Genomic DNA, 12,899 nt, shown 5'->3' on the forward strand with positions numbered 1-12,899 from the left:
GCTGCGGTGGTCACATTGCCAGGGAGCAGCCCAACTTTCTCGAGAAAAACTGAAAGACTGCAGATGCTGTAAATCAGAAACAAAATCAGAAATTGCTGGAAAATCTCAGCAGGTCTGGCAGCATCTGTGGATAGAAATCAGAGTTAACCTTTCGGGTCGAGTGACCCTTCCTCAGAATCCAAAAAGCTGACTGTAATGGTTTGAAGATGTTGGTTCAAACATCACCTTGTGTTTTATCCCCCCCAGTGTTTCTTACCCTGAAGTGTTATCACACACAAACTGAGTGACCTTCTCACCACTAAAATCACTGTGACTTTGTTTATTTAGCCTACTGACCACCACCAGTAAAACACCTGTGTAACTGATTGAATAATTACAAACAAAGCCCACAATTCAAACTTTCAAAGGTGAGGGACGGGGTGTTAACCTACTGGCTTTTGTTTCCAATCAGTTAATTAATAACTAGCCATAGGAATGGTGACCATGGGCGAAATCTTCCCAGCCCCTGGTTGACATGGGTATTCGTGGGCTGGTTAGGAAAATAGGATACTTGACTTCAAAAATAAAGGCCAATTCTCCAACTAGATGTTGCGCTGTAACAAGAGAATTTGAGTAGTGAGCAGCAAGAGACCCATATGTATGCATTGGCATGCCATTATTATCTACTTGCTTCCTCAATGATATACAGTTTCCTATTCTCCCACCAACTGGATAGAACCTAGGCAGTGACCATTCTCGACCTGAAAATTAGACTCTAGCTCACCACTTCCTCATCCAGCCTTCACTTGGATGGTAGTCACCAACATCCCATGGCATGCTCTAGGAATGGCGATCACCCACACACCCAGCCCACAGAGATTGGCATCAGATGCATACCAGCCTCACTGCACTGTCATGCCATGTCTCCTACAATCCAGTTATAGAGTTATACAGCACAGAAACAGCCCTTCGGTCCAACTTGTCCATGCCAATCAGATATCCCAACCTAATCTACTCCCATTTGCCAGCACTTGGCCCATATCCCTCTAAACCCTTCCTGTTCATATACCCATCCAGATGCCTTTTAAATATTATAATCATACTCACTTCCACCACTCCCTTTGGCATCTCATTCCAAACACACACCACCGTCTGTGTAAAAAGGTTGGGACTCAGGTCACTTTTAAATCTTTCCCGTCTCAGCTTAAACCTTCTACATGTCAATGCTGCACAGTCAGAGAACAGGACATTAGGAGAGTATGGAGGGGCCATGGAAAGACCTTGGCTAGCAGGGTTAAAGAGAATCCCAAGGCATTCTATACATACATTAAAAACAAAAGGACAACTAAGAAGAAGGTAGGATCAAGAAAGAAGTGGTGCCGGGTCACTTGAAGAGCATTAAAGTGGATAAGTTCCCAGGGTCCGACAGTATCTACCCCAGGTTGTTGAGAGGAGCATGAGAGGAGATTGCTGGGGTCTTTACCAAGATCCTCATTATCCACTGGAGAGTCCCAGAGGACTGGTGAGTAGCTAGTGTTGTTCCTCTGTTCAGGAAGAGAAATAGGGATAATTCAGGAAACTATAGACTAGTGAATCTCACATCGGTGTTTGGGAAGCTATTGGATACAATTTTAGGGATAGGATTTATGTGCATTTGGAAAAACGTAGCCTAATTAGAGACAATCAGCATGGCTCCATACAGAGAAGGTCATGAGTTACTAACTTGATTGAATTTTTCGAGGAGGTGATGAAGGGGATCAATGAGGGTAGAGCAATGAGGGTGTTGTCTACATGGATGTTAATGACAAGATCCCTCATGGTAAACTCATCCAGAAGATTAAGATGCATGGGATCCATGGTGACTGGCCACTTGGGTTCAGAATTAGAAGGCAGAGGGCAGTGGTGGAAAGGTGTTTTTCAGGATGGAGGTCCGTGACTAGTGATATTCCATAGGGATCCACACTGGGATCTCTGCTGTTTGTGATATATATAAATTACTTAGATGAGAATGTAGATGGTGGGGGGGCAGGGTAAGTTTGCAGACAATACAAAGGTTGTTGGAGTTGTGGATAGTGTAGAAGGTTGGCAAAGGATACAGTGGGATATAGATCAGTTGCATGTCTGGGTGGAGAAATGGCAGATGGAGATTAATCCGGTAAGTGTGAGGTGCTGCACTTTGGGAGATCAAATGTTAAGGAAAAGTATACAGTTAGTGGCAGGACTCTGAACAGCATTGATGTACAGAGGGATCAGAGGGGTTCAAGTCCAAAGCTCCCTTAAAGTGGCCACACAAGTAGATAGGGTGGTAAAACGGCTTACGGTATGCTTGCCTTTGTATTGAGTACAAGAGTCAGGATGTCATATTGCAGCTGTATAAGACATCTTTAGTTAGGCTACACTTTGTCCAGTTGTGGTTGCCACATTACAAGAAGGATGTGGAGTCTTTGGAGAGGGTGCAGAAGAAGTTTACCAGGATACTGCCTGGGTTAGCGGGTATGAGTTATAAGGAGAGGCTAGGAAAACCTGTTTTTTCTCGAGTGGCTGAAGCTGAGGGGAGACTTGATAGACGTCTATAAAATTATGAGATGTAAAGATAGTGTGGACAGTGAGAATCTTGTTCCCAGAATTGGAACATCTAACACGAGGGGGAAGCATTTAAGGTTAAAGGGGGAAAGTTCAAAGGAGATGTGAGGGGCATGTTTTTTACACAGAGTAGTAGCAGTCTGGAACACGCTGTTAGGAGTGGTGATGGAGGCAGATACAATAGGGCATTTAAGGGGCTTTTGGAATGGAGGGTTATGGACCAAGGGCAGGCAGAAGGGATTTAAATTGGTGCCATGTTTGGCACAGCACTGTGAGCTGACATTGATGGAAAGATTGTTGTCTTTACATCATGCTATTAAGCACTTAATCTCTTTCCTGTTCTCTGTCTTATCGTTGTTCAAGACTCAACATACAACTGTGCTGTTGTCAGTAAACTTGTAAATGGAATTAGAGCTGAATTTAGCCACACGTTTGTGAGTGTATAAGGAGTATAGTAAGGGGCTGAGTACACAGCTTTGCAGGGCAGCCATGTTGAAGAGGTGTTGTTGCCTATTCTTACTGATTGTGGTCTATGGGTCACAAAGTTGAGGATTCAGTTACAGAGCGGGGACCCAGGTCTCGAAGCTTAGAAATGAGTTTGTTTAGGATTGTTGTATTGAAGATGGACTTGTAATCAATGAGTAGGTGCTGCTGATAACATTGGCCCACCTTGTACAGCATTCCCTGGTTGGGCCCAGCATTTATTGCCCGTCCCTAGTTGCCCTTTGAGAAGGTGGGGGTGAGCTGCCTTCTTGAACCGCTGCAGTCCATGTGCTGTGGATTGACCCACAATGCCCTTAGCGTGGGAATACCCGGATTTTGACCCAGCAACTGTGAGTGACAATATATTTCCAAGTCAGGATGGTGAGTGGTTTGGAGGCGAACTTGCTGGGGGTGGTATTCCTGTGTATCAGCTGCCCTTGTCCTTCTAGATGGAAGTAGTCGTGGGTTTGGAAGGTGCTGTCTGAGAATCTTTGGTGATTTTTTTGCAGTGCATCTTGTAAATAGTACACACTGCTGCTACTGAGTGTTGGTGGTGAAGGTAGTGGATGCTTGTGGATGTGGTGCCAATCAAGTGGGCGTTGCTTTGTCCTGAATGGTGTCAAGTTTCATGAGTGTTGTTGGAGCTGCCAATGGGCAGTAACTCATCACTCTCCTGACTTGTGCTTTGTAGATGGTGGACAGGGATTGTGGAGTCAGGAAATGAGTTACTTGCTCTTGTAGCCACTGTATTTATGTGGTGAGTCAAATTCAGTCTTTGGTCAATGGTAACCCCCAGGATGTTGAGAGCAGAGGATTCAGTAGTAGTAATGCCAATGAATGTCAACAGGCAATGGTTAGACTTTCTGTTGTTGGAAATGGACATAGACTGGCATGTGTGGTGCAAATATTACTTTGAGAAATGATAGAAGAATGGAATTGAGGATTATCAGATCAGCCGTAATATTATTGCATCGTGGAGTAGACTTGATGGGCTATTTATGTTCATAATTATGGTCTTAAGGTAAGTTGTCATAGAGTCATAGATCTGTACAAAATGGAAATAGACCCCTTTGGTTCAACTCATGCCGACCAGATATCCTAACCTAATCTAGTCCCATTTGCCAGCACTTGGCCATATCCTTCTAAAGCCTTCCTATTCACATACCCATCCAAATGCCTTTTAAGTGTTGTAATCATACCGGCCTCCACTACTTCCTCTGGCAGCTCACTCTATAATTGTACCATCCTCTGCATGAAAAAGTTGTCCCTTAGAGGATCCTGTGAAATCTTTCACCCTGTCACCCTGTAGTTCTGGATTTCTACACCCTAGAGCAAAGACCTTGTCCATTCATTGTATCCATGCCCCTCATGATTTTATAAAGCTCTATAAGGTCACCCCTCAGCCTCTGATGCTCCAGGGAAAATAGTCCCAGACTATTCAGCCTCCCCCTACAGCTCAGATCCTCCAACCTGGCAACATCCTTGTAAATCCTTTCTGAACCTTTTCAAGTTTCACACTATCCTTCCTATACCAGAGAGACCAGAATTGAACCAATATTTGAAAGTGTCCTGTACAGCCACAACATGACCTCTCAGTGCCTGAACTCAATGCACTGACCAATAAAAGCAAGCAAGTTTTTTTTCTGTCCGGTAGCAGCGGGAGACAGCAGAGGTGACGTTGGGACTAGGAGGTTGCTGGGAAGGTAAGGACTTAGTATGTATTTGGGCAGCGGTACCCCCTGCGGTCATCTCCATCCAAAACTGGTATACCATTTTGGATACTGTTGGGGGAGATGGCTCACCACGGGAGGGCAGCAGTTGCCAGGATCATGGCACCATGGCGGGCACTGCTGTTCAGAAGAGCGCGAAAAAGACTCGTAGGGCCATAGTCATAGGGGATTCTATTGTAAGGGGAGTACATAGGCGTTTCTGTGGCTGAAAACGAGTCTCTTGGATGGTATGTTGCCTCCCAGGTGCTCGGGTCAGAGGTGTCACTGATCGGCTGCAGAGCATTCTGAAAGGGGGGGTTGAACAGCCAGTTATTGTGGTGCATATAGGCACCAACGATATAAGTAGAAAACGAGATGAGGTCCTGAAAGAAGGATTCAGGGAGCTAGGAGAGATGTTGGGATTGCTACCAGTGCCACGTGCTAGCCAGCTTAGAAAGGAAAGAATAGTCAGGATGAACACGTGACTTGAGGGATGGTGTAGGAGGGAGGGGTTCAGATTTGTGGGACATTGGGATCGGTTCTGGGGAAAGTGGGACTATTACAAAAAGGGACAGTCTACATCTGAACCAGACTGGAACCAATGTCCTTGGGGGAGTTTTTGCTACTGCTGTTGGGGAGGGTTTAAACTAATGTGGCAGGGGGCTGGGAACCAGAAGAGAAGACAGTGAGGTGGAAACTAGAGGCCGTAAGGAACAGGATCATGAAGTTCGCATTACCACGGGGAAGATTAGGCAGAGAGCAGATGAATGCAAAGGAACTGGTGGTCAGAAATGCAAATGCTTTAATGCAAGGAGTATAGTGTGTAAGGCAGATGAACTTAGGGCTTGGATTGGTGTCTGGGAGTATGACATTATTGCAATCACAGAGACTTGGTTGAAGGAAGGGCGTGATTGGCAACTAAATGTTCCAGGATATAGACGCTTCAGACAGGACAGGGAGGGATGTAAAAGGGGGAGGAGTTGCGTTGCTGGTCAGGAATGATATCACGGCTGTGCTAAAGGAGGACTATGGAGGGCTTGAGCAGTGAGGCATTATGGATAGAGCTGAGAAATTAGAAGGGTGCAGTTACATTGTTGGAGCTGTACTACAGGCCTCCCAACAGTGAGCGTGAGGTAGAAGAACAAATAGGTAAACAGATTATGGAAAGATGTAGAGGCAACAAGGTGATGGTAATGGGAGATTTTAATTTTCCCAACATTGACTAGGATACACATAGTGTCAGAGGTCTGGATGGGGCAAAATTTGTGAGGAGCATCCAGAAAAGTTTTCTACAGCAGTATGTCAATAGTCTGTCAAGGGAAGGGGCCATTTGAACCTGGTGTTGGGGAATGAGCCAGGCCAGGTGGTAGAAATTGCAGTTGGGGATTTCTTTAACCACAATTCTGTAAGTTTTAGAATACTCGTAGACAAAGATGAAAGTGACCATAGGGAAGGGTACTAAACTGGGCCAAGGCCAATTATATTAAAATTTGATAGGAGCTGGGAAATGTGGATTGGGGACAACTATTTGAAGGGAAGTCCACATTTGATATGTGGAAGGCTTTCAAAGATAGGTTGAAGATAGTGCAGGGTAGACAAGTCCCTTTGAAAGCGGATAAGAAAGGCAAGATTCGTGAACTGTGGATGACAGGAGAAATTGTGCGACTAGCCAAGAGGAAAAGGGGAGCATACATAAGGTCCAGGCAGCTATGAACAGAACGTTCCTTGGAGGAATATTGGGACAGTAGGACTAGTCTTAAACGAGGAATCAAGCAGGCTAAAAGGGGTCATGAAATAACTTTCACGAGCAGAATTAAGAAGAATCCCAAGGCCTTTTATTCATATATAAGAGGCAAGAGGGTAATTAGAGAAAGGGTTGGTCCACTGAAGGAAAAGGAAGGAAGGTTGTGTGTTGAACCTGAGAAAATGGGTGAGATTCTCAATGATTACTTTGCATCAGTGTTCACTGAGGAGCGGGACATGATGAATGTTGAGATTAGAGATAGACGTTTGTTTACTCTGGATCACGTTGACATAGGGAGGGAAGATGTGTGGGTAGGCTAAAGGATATTAAGGTGGACAAATCCCCAGGACCGGATGGGATCTATCCCAGGTTGCTGAGAGAGGTGAGAGAGGAAATAGCTGGGCCCTGACAGATATCTGTGTGGCATCCTTAAATACAGGTGAACTGCTGGAGGACTGGAGAGTTGCTAATGTTGTCCCCCAATTTAAGAAGGGTAGTAGGGATATTCCGGGTAACTACAGACCAGTGAGCCTGCCGTCGATGGTGGGGAAGTTGCTGGAGAAGGTACTGAGGGATAAAATCTATTTATGTTTAGAAAAGAATGAGCTTATCAGTGATAGGCAACATGGTTTTGTGTGGGGGAGATCGTGCCTTACCAACTTAATAGTGTTCTTTGAGGAAGTGACCAAGTTAATAGATAAAGGAAGCGCTGTAGATGTCATATACATGGACTTTAGTAAGGCGTTTGATAAGGTTCCCCATATGGTATGCTTGCCTTCATTGGACGGAGTATTGAGTACAAGAGTATAGTAAATTGTACAAGACTTTGGTTCGGCCTCATTTAGAATACTGTGTACAGTTCTGGTCGCCACATTACCTGAAGGATGTGCCAGACATGCCAGAGAATTCCTAGAGGCCTGGCACTCCAACCATAACGTCATAAACAAACACATAGATCTAGATGCTATCTATCAACCCCTCAGAAAACAAACAGGAAATGACATCACCACAAACCCCAGGAACCCCATCCAGGAGAAAGATATAAATAGAAAGCAGGAGACAACAGCTTCGCTTCACTTGGAGGTCGCCACTGATGATGTTACCTAGCCAGGTAATGAAACGTCTGGATATCAAACCTACAGCTCAGCGAGCAAACCTACACCCTAAACCTCAACCTGAGCTACGAACCTTCACAAACCTTGCATACAACAGAATGTTTTGGGTAGTCTGGCCTAGTCCATAACGCTCCTATGCTCACATCCAAACCATTTATATAAATGACAAAAAACAGTGGACCGATCCTTGTGGCACACCACTGGTCTCAGGCCTCCAGTCTGAAAGGCAACCCACCACCACCACCCTCTGTCTCCTCCCTCTGAGCTAGTTCAGTATCCAAATGGCTAGTTCTTCCTGTATTCCATGAGATCTAACCTTGCTCACCAGTCTCCCATGTCAGCCCAAACCTGGCAGGATAAATGAGTTAAAGTGCAAGAACAGCCATGATCATACTGAACAGCCGAGCAGGCATCACAGCCCTATTGTCTACCCATTCTCTTACACCTTGTGTCTTGGCCTCACAAAACAATGAGTAGAAAATATTTTACGTAGTCTACAACTTAGCTGGTAACTGAGCAGTGAGATTACAGAGGAGGATATTTAATGAAAAACCTCCAAGTTCCATCCCTTGAAGTACCACTCTGTCACCATCAATTTCCAAGAGCCCAGCTACAAAGCAAGGCTCATATCTGATGTTAAATGTTGGTTTATATCTCATGGGGAAGTGATTAGAGGTGGGTGTGGGTGTGTTGTGAGCCTGTTCTACTGAGCCTTGCTGTGATCTATCTGGAATAGTTGTACAATTGCATTCCCTTTTAGGCACTAGGAGGTTTCCAGTGGGTTCGATCTGGTTGTAAGAGATCTCACAGTAAAAGAGGTTAAGGGTCAGGTGAGGAACAGGATGTAAGGCTGTCACCCTTACTCATTATCTGACTCAGTTAGCTGCAGGATCAGGGAATTCACTCCTTTCAGGTGGGGATAGGTTTTAACACCACAGTGAAAAGAAGGGGTTCCTGTTCATTGTGCAATTCTGTTTAAAATGTATCTACGTTTCTGTGCATTATTGAATCGAGTGCCACTGTTACCATTTGTTTGGTTAAGTGGAGGCTGTGAGTTGACCTTGAAGTAAGAATGTCATGTTCTCACTGATAACTGGGGCACATCTGCGTACTGGAAACAGACAATTTATTTAAACTCCTCATTGTGTGCGTGGCTTTGATCACACAGAGTGCTGGAAGTGGTCGGGAACAGCCAATGTCAGTCAATCAGCAGCAAGTGAAGGTCCCTCAGCATTGCCAAGTCTTTGCTTCAGGACAGGGTAAGTACAGTATGTTTTAATCGCCTGTCCCTAGTTGTCCTTTAAAACTGGGGAACTCCGAGTGGAATTGTCTGAGATCAGACTGGGCAGGAGACAATGAAAGATCTAGTTGAGTTTTTTCAACATTAAAAGCTTTCGTTAAGCATATTCACAAACTCACAGATGTGTCAAATGACTATGGTGATGGGATTTGTAGTCAAGAAAGTAGATTACTCTCCCAATACCTTATAATGGCTGGCTACTGAACACTGGCTACTGCAACATCAGCCTGAGTAAAGGTATGCTGCATGCTTATAAAGGTAAGACCCTGCTATCTGCTTACTCAAACCCAATCAGAGCAATTGGAAATCAGTTCAAAAGTGAACAAATTAGCTGATTGCAATATTGTCAAAATAAGGTTTGATTTTGGAAGGAGTAACAGGAATGCAGAGTACTGGGTGAATGTTAAGATTCTTGGTGTTGTAGACTAGCAGAGAGATCATGGTGTCCATGTGCATAGATCCCTCAAAGGGTTTTTAAGAAAGCATACAGTGTGTTAGCTTTTATTAGTAGAGGGATTGAGTTTCGGAACCACAAGGTCATGCTGCAGCTGTACAAAACTCTGGTGAGGCCACACTTGGAGTATTGCATACAGTTCTGGTCACTGCATTACAGGAAAGATGTGGAAGGTTTGGAAAGGGTTCAGAGGAGATTTACCAGAATGTTCCCTGGTATGGAGGGAAGGTCTTACAAGGAAAGGCTGAGGGACTTGAGGCTGTTTTCATTAGAGAAAAGAAGGTTGAGAAGTGACTTAATAGAGACATACAAGATAATCAGAGGGTTAGATAGGGTGGACAGGGGGAGCCTTTTTCCTAGGATGGTGACGGATAGCACGAGGGGCCATAGCATCAAATGGAGGGCTGATAGATATAGGACAGATGTCAGAGGTAGTTTCTTTACTCAGAGAGTAGTAGGGGTGTGGAATGCACTGCCTGCAACAGTAGCAGACTCGCCAACTTTAAGGGCATTTCAATGGTCATTGGATAGGTATATGGGCGAGAATGGAATAGCATAGATTAGATGGGCTTCAGATTGGTTTCACAGGGTGGAACAACTTCGAGGGCTGAAGGGTCTGTACTGCGCTGTAATGTTCTATGTTCTATTGGTAGAAAACAGGGTGGCAGTGGAGGGATGCTTTTCAGACCCTGAGGCCTGTGACCAGTGGTATGCCATAAGGATCGGTGCTGTGTCCACTACTTTTCCTCATTTATCTAAATGATTCGGATGTAAAAAAGGAGGTTTCATTAGTAAGTTTGCAGATGACACCAAAATTGGAGATGTAGTGGACAGCAAAGAAGGTTACCTCAGAGTTCAACGGGATCTTGATCAGATGGGCCAATGGGCTGAGGAGTGGCAGATGGAGTTTAATTTAGATAAATGTAAGGTGATGCATTTTGAGAAAGCAAACTAGGGCAGGACTTATACAGTTAATGGTAAGGTCCTGGGGAGTATTGCTGAACAAAGAAACCTTGGAGTGCAGGTTCATAGCTCCTTGAAAGTGGAGTCACAGCTAGATAAGATAGGGAAGAAGGCGTTTGGTATGCTTTCCTTTATTGGTTGGAGTATTGAGTACAGGAGTTGGGAGGTCATGTTGCAGCTGTACAGGACACTGTTGGAATATTGTGTGCAATTCTGGTCTCCTTCCTATGTTGTAGGAAGGATGTTGTGAAACTTGAAAGGGTTTAGAAAAGATTTACAAGGATGTTGCCAGGGTTGGAGGATTTGAGCTATAGGGAGAGTCTGAACAGGCTGGGGCTGTTTTCCCTGGAGCATCGGAGGCTGAGGGGTGACCTTATAGAGTTTGCAAAATCATGAGGGGCATGGATATAGTAAATAGACAAGGTCATTTCCCGAGGGTGAGGGAGTCCAGAGCCAGAGGGCATAGGTTTAGGGTGAGAGGGGAAAGATTTTAAAGGGACCTAAGAGGCAACTTTTTCACAGAGAGGGTGGTACAGTATCTGTGGGAATGAGCTGCCAGAGGAAGTGATGGAGGCTGGTACAATTACAACATTTAAAAGGCATCTGGATGGTTATATGAATATATGGGTAGATGATGGGTTTAGAGGGACATGGGCCAAGTGCTGACAAATAGGACTAGATTATGTTGGGATATCTGGTCGGCATGGAGAAGTTGGACAAGTTTCTGTGCTGTAATCTCTATGACTCCATGACTCTATAATAACTTTCCAATTAAACCAGGTCACAAACAGAGTTGACATTCCAGATTTGTTATTGAATGGCAGTGTGATGGTGGGCATAAAGAGTGAAAATGCACAGTATCTGTGGGACAGAGCACAGTGTGACGGAGTGGGAGCAGTGTGAAGGGGAGACAGTGTGAGGGGTGGGGATGGTGTGAAGGGGTGGGGGAGAGTGTGCGGGAGTCATGGAGAGTGTGAGGGCAGTGAGCATGGTGTGAGGGGGATGGGTAGAATGTAGGGGAGAGGATGGTGTGGGGGGGAGAGTGTGGGGGAAGAGAATAGTGTGAGGGGGAGGGGGAGAGTGTGAGGGGGAGAGGATGGTGTGAGTGGGAGGGGGAGAGAGTGAGGGGAAGGGGTGCTGTGAGGGGGAGAGGCTGGTATGAAGGAGTGGGGGATAGTGTGAAAGGGTGGGGATGGGGAATGTGAGGGAGTGGGGTGAGGGGCAATGTGAGGGAGTGGGTATAGTATGAGGGAGTCGGGAGAGTGGGGGACTGGGGAAGAGAGTGGGGGAGCGTGGATAGTGTGATGGGTAGGGGATGGTGTGAGGGAGTGGGGATGGTGTGGGAGGAGTTGGGGATGGTGTGAGGGGATGGGGGAGAGTGTGGGACAGTGGGGATGGGGTGAGGAGGAGAGGATGGTGTGGGAGAGGTAGGGATGGTATGAGGAGCTGGGGTTGGTGTGAGAGGGGTGGGGATGGCATGAGGAGGTGGGGATGGTGTGGGAGGGGTGGCGATGGCGTGAGGAGGTGGGGATGGTGTGGGAGGGGTGGGGATGGGGTGAGGAAGGTGTGGGAGGGGTGGAGATGGTGTGAGGGGGTGGGGATGGTGTGTGGAGGTGGGAAAGGTGTGGGAGGGGTGGGGATGGTATGAGAGGGTGGGGATGATATGAGAGGGTGGGGATGATGTGAGAGGGGTGGCGATGGTGTGGGAGGGATGGGGATGGTGTGAGAGGGGTGGGGATGGTGTGAGAGGGTGGGGATTATGTGAGAGGGGTGGGGATGGTGTGAGGAGGTGAGGAAGGTGTGACAGGGGTGTGGATGGTGAGGGAGCGGTGGGGTGGGTGTGAGTAGGTGGGGTTGTCTGGGAGGGGTGGGGATGGCGTGAGGGGGTGGGGATGGTGGGGCAGGGGTGGGGAAGGTCTGAGGGGGTGGGGATGGTATGGGAGGGGTGGGGATGGTGTGTGGGGATGGGGATGGTGTGGGAGGGGTGGTGATGGTGTGAGTGTGTGGGGAAGGTGTGAGGAGTTGGATTTGGTGAGGGACCGGTGGGGATGGTGGGAGGAGGTGGGGATGGTGAGGGAGGGGTGGGGATGGCGTGAGGATGTGGGGATGGTATGGGAGGGATGGGGATGGTGTGAGAGGGGTGGGGATGGTGTGAGAGGGGTGGGGATGGTGTGAGAGGGTGGGGATGGTGTGAGAGGGGTGGGGATGGTGTGAGGAGGTGAGTATGGTGTGAGGGGGTGGGGATGGTGTAAGGAGGTGAGTATGGTGTGAGGGGGTGGGGATGGTGAGGGAGGGGTGGGGTTGGTGTGAGGACGTGGGGATTGTCTGGGAGGGGTGGGGATGGCGTGAGGGGGTGGGGATGGTGGGGCAGGGGTGGGGAAGGTCTGAGGGGGTGGGGATGGTATGGGAGGGGTGGGGATGGTGTGTGGGGATGGGGATGGTGTGGGAGAGGTGGGGATGGTGTGAGGAGGTGGGGATGGTGTGGGAGGGGTGGGGATGGTGTGAGGAGGTGGGGATGGTGTGTGGAGGTGGGAAAGGTGTGTGAGGAGGTGGGGATGGTGTGAGGGGG

General features: G+C 47.1%; 1 protein-coding gene across 1 annotated transcript in view; it reads left to right on the forward strand.

The window, feature by feature from the left end:
- LOC122548554 (apolipoprotein L2-like) overlaps window positions 1–12,899 on the forward strand; it is a 147,710-nt gene that overhangs the window by 93,319 nt on the left and 41,492 nt on the right. Inside the window, exon 3 of the mRNA XM_043687403.2 lies at window positions 8,782–8,872. Coding sequence (XP_043543338.2) covers window positions 8,809–8,872 — 64 coding nt within the window. The 5' untranslated portion in view covers window positions 8,782–8,808. The remainder of the gene's footprint in view (window positions 1–8,781; window positions 8,873–12,899) is intronic.

Source organism: Chiloscyllium plagiosum, unplaced genomic scaffold (assembly GCF_037043375.1).
Source record: "Chiloscyllium plagiosum isolate Xiang-an unplaced genomic scaffold, Cpla_swu_hap1 HiC_scaffold_1, whole genome shotgun sequence".
In the NCBI taxonomy this organism is placed as follows: Eukaryota; Metazoa; Chordata; class Chondrichthyes; order Orectolobiformes; family Hemiscylliidae; genus Chiloscyllium; species Chiloscyllium plagiosum.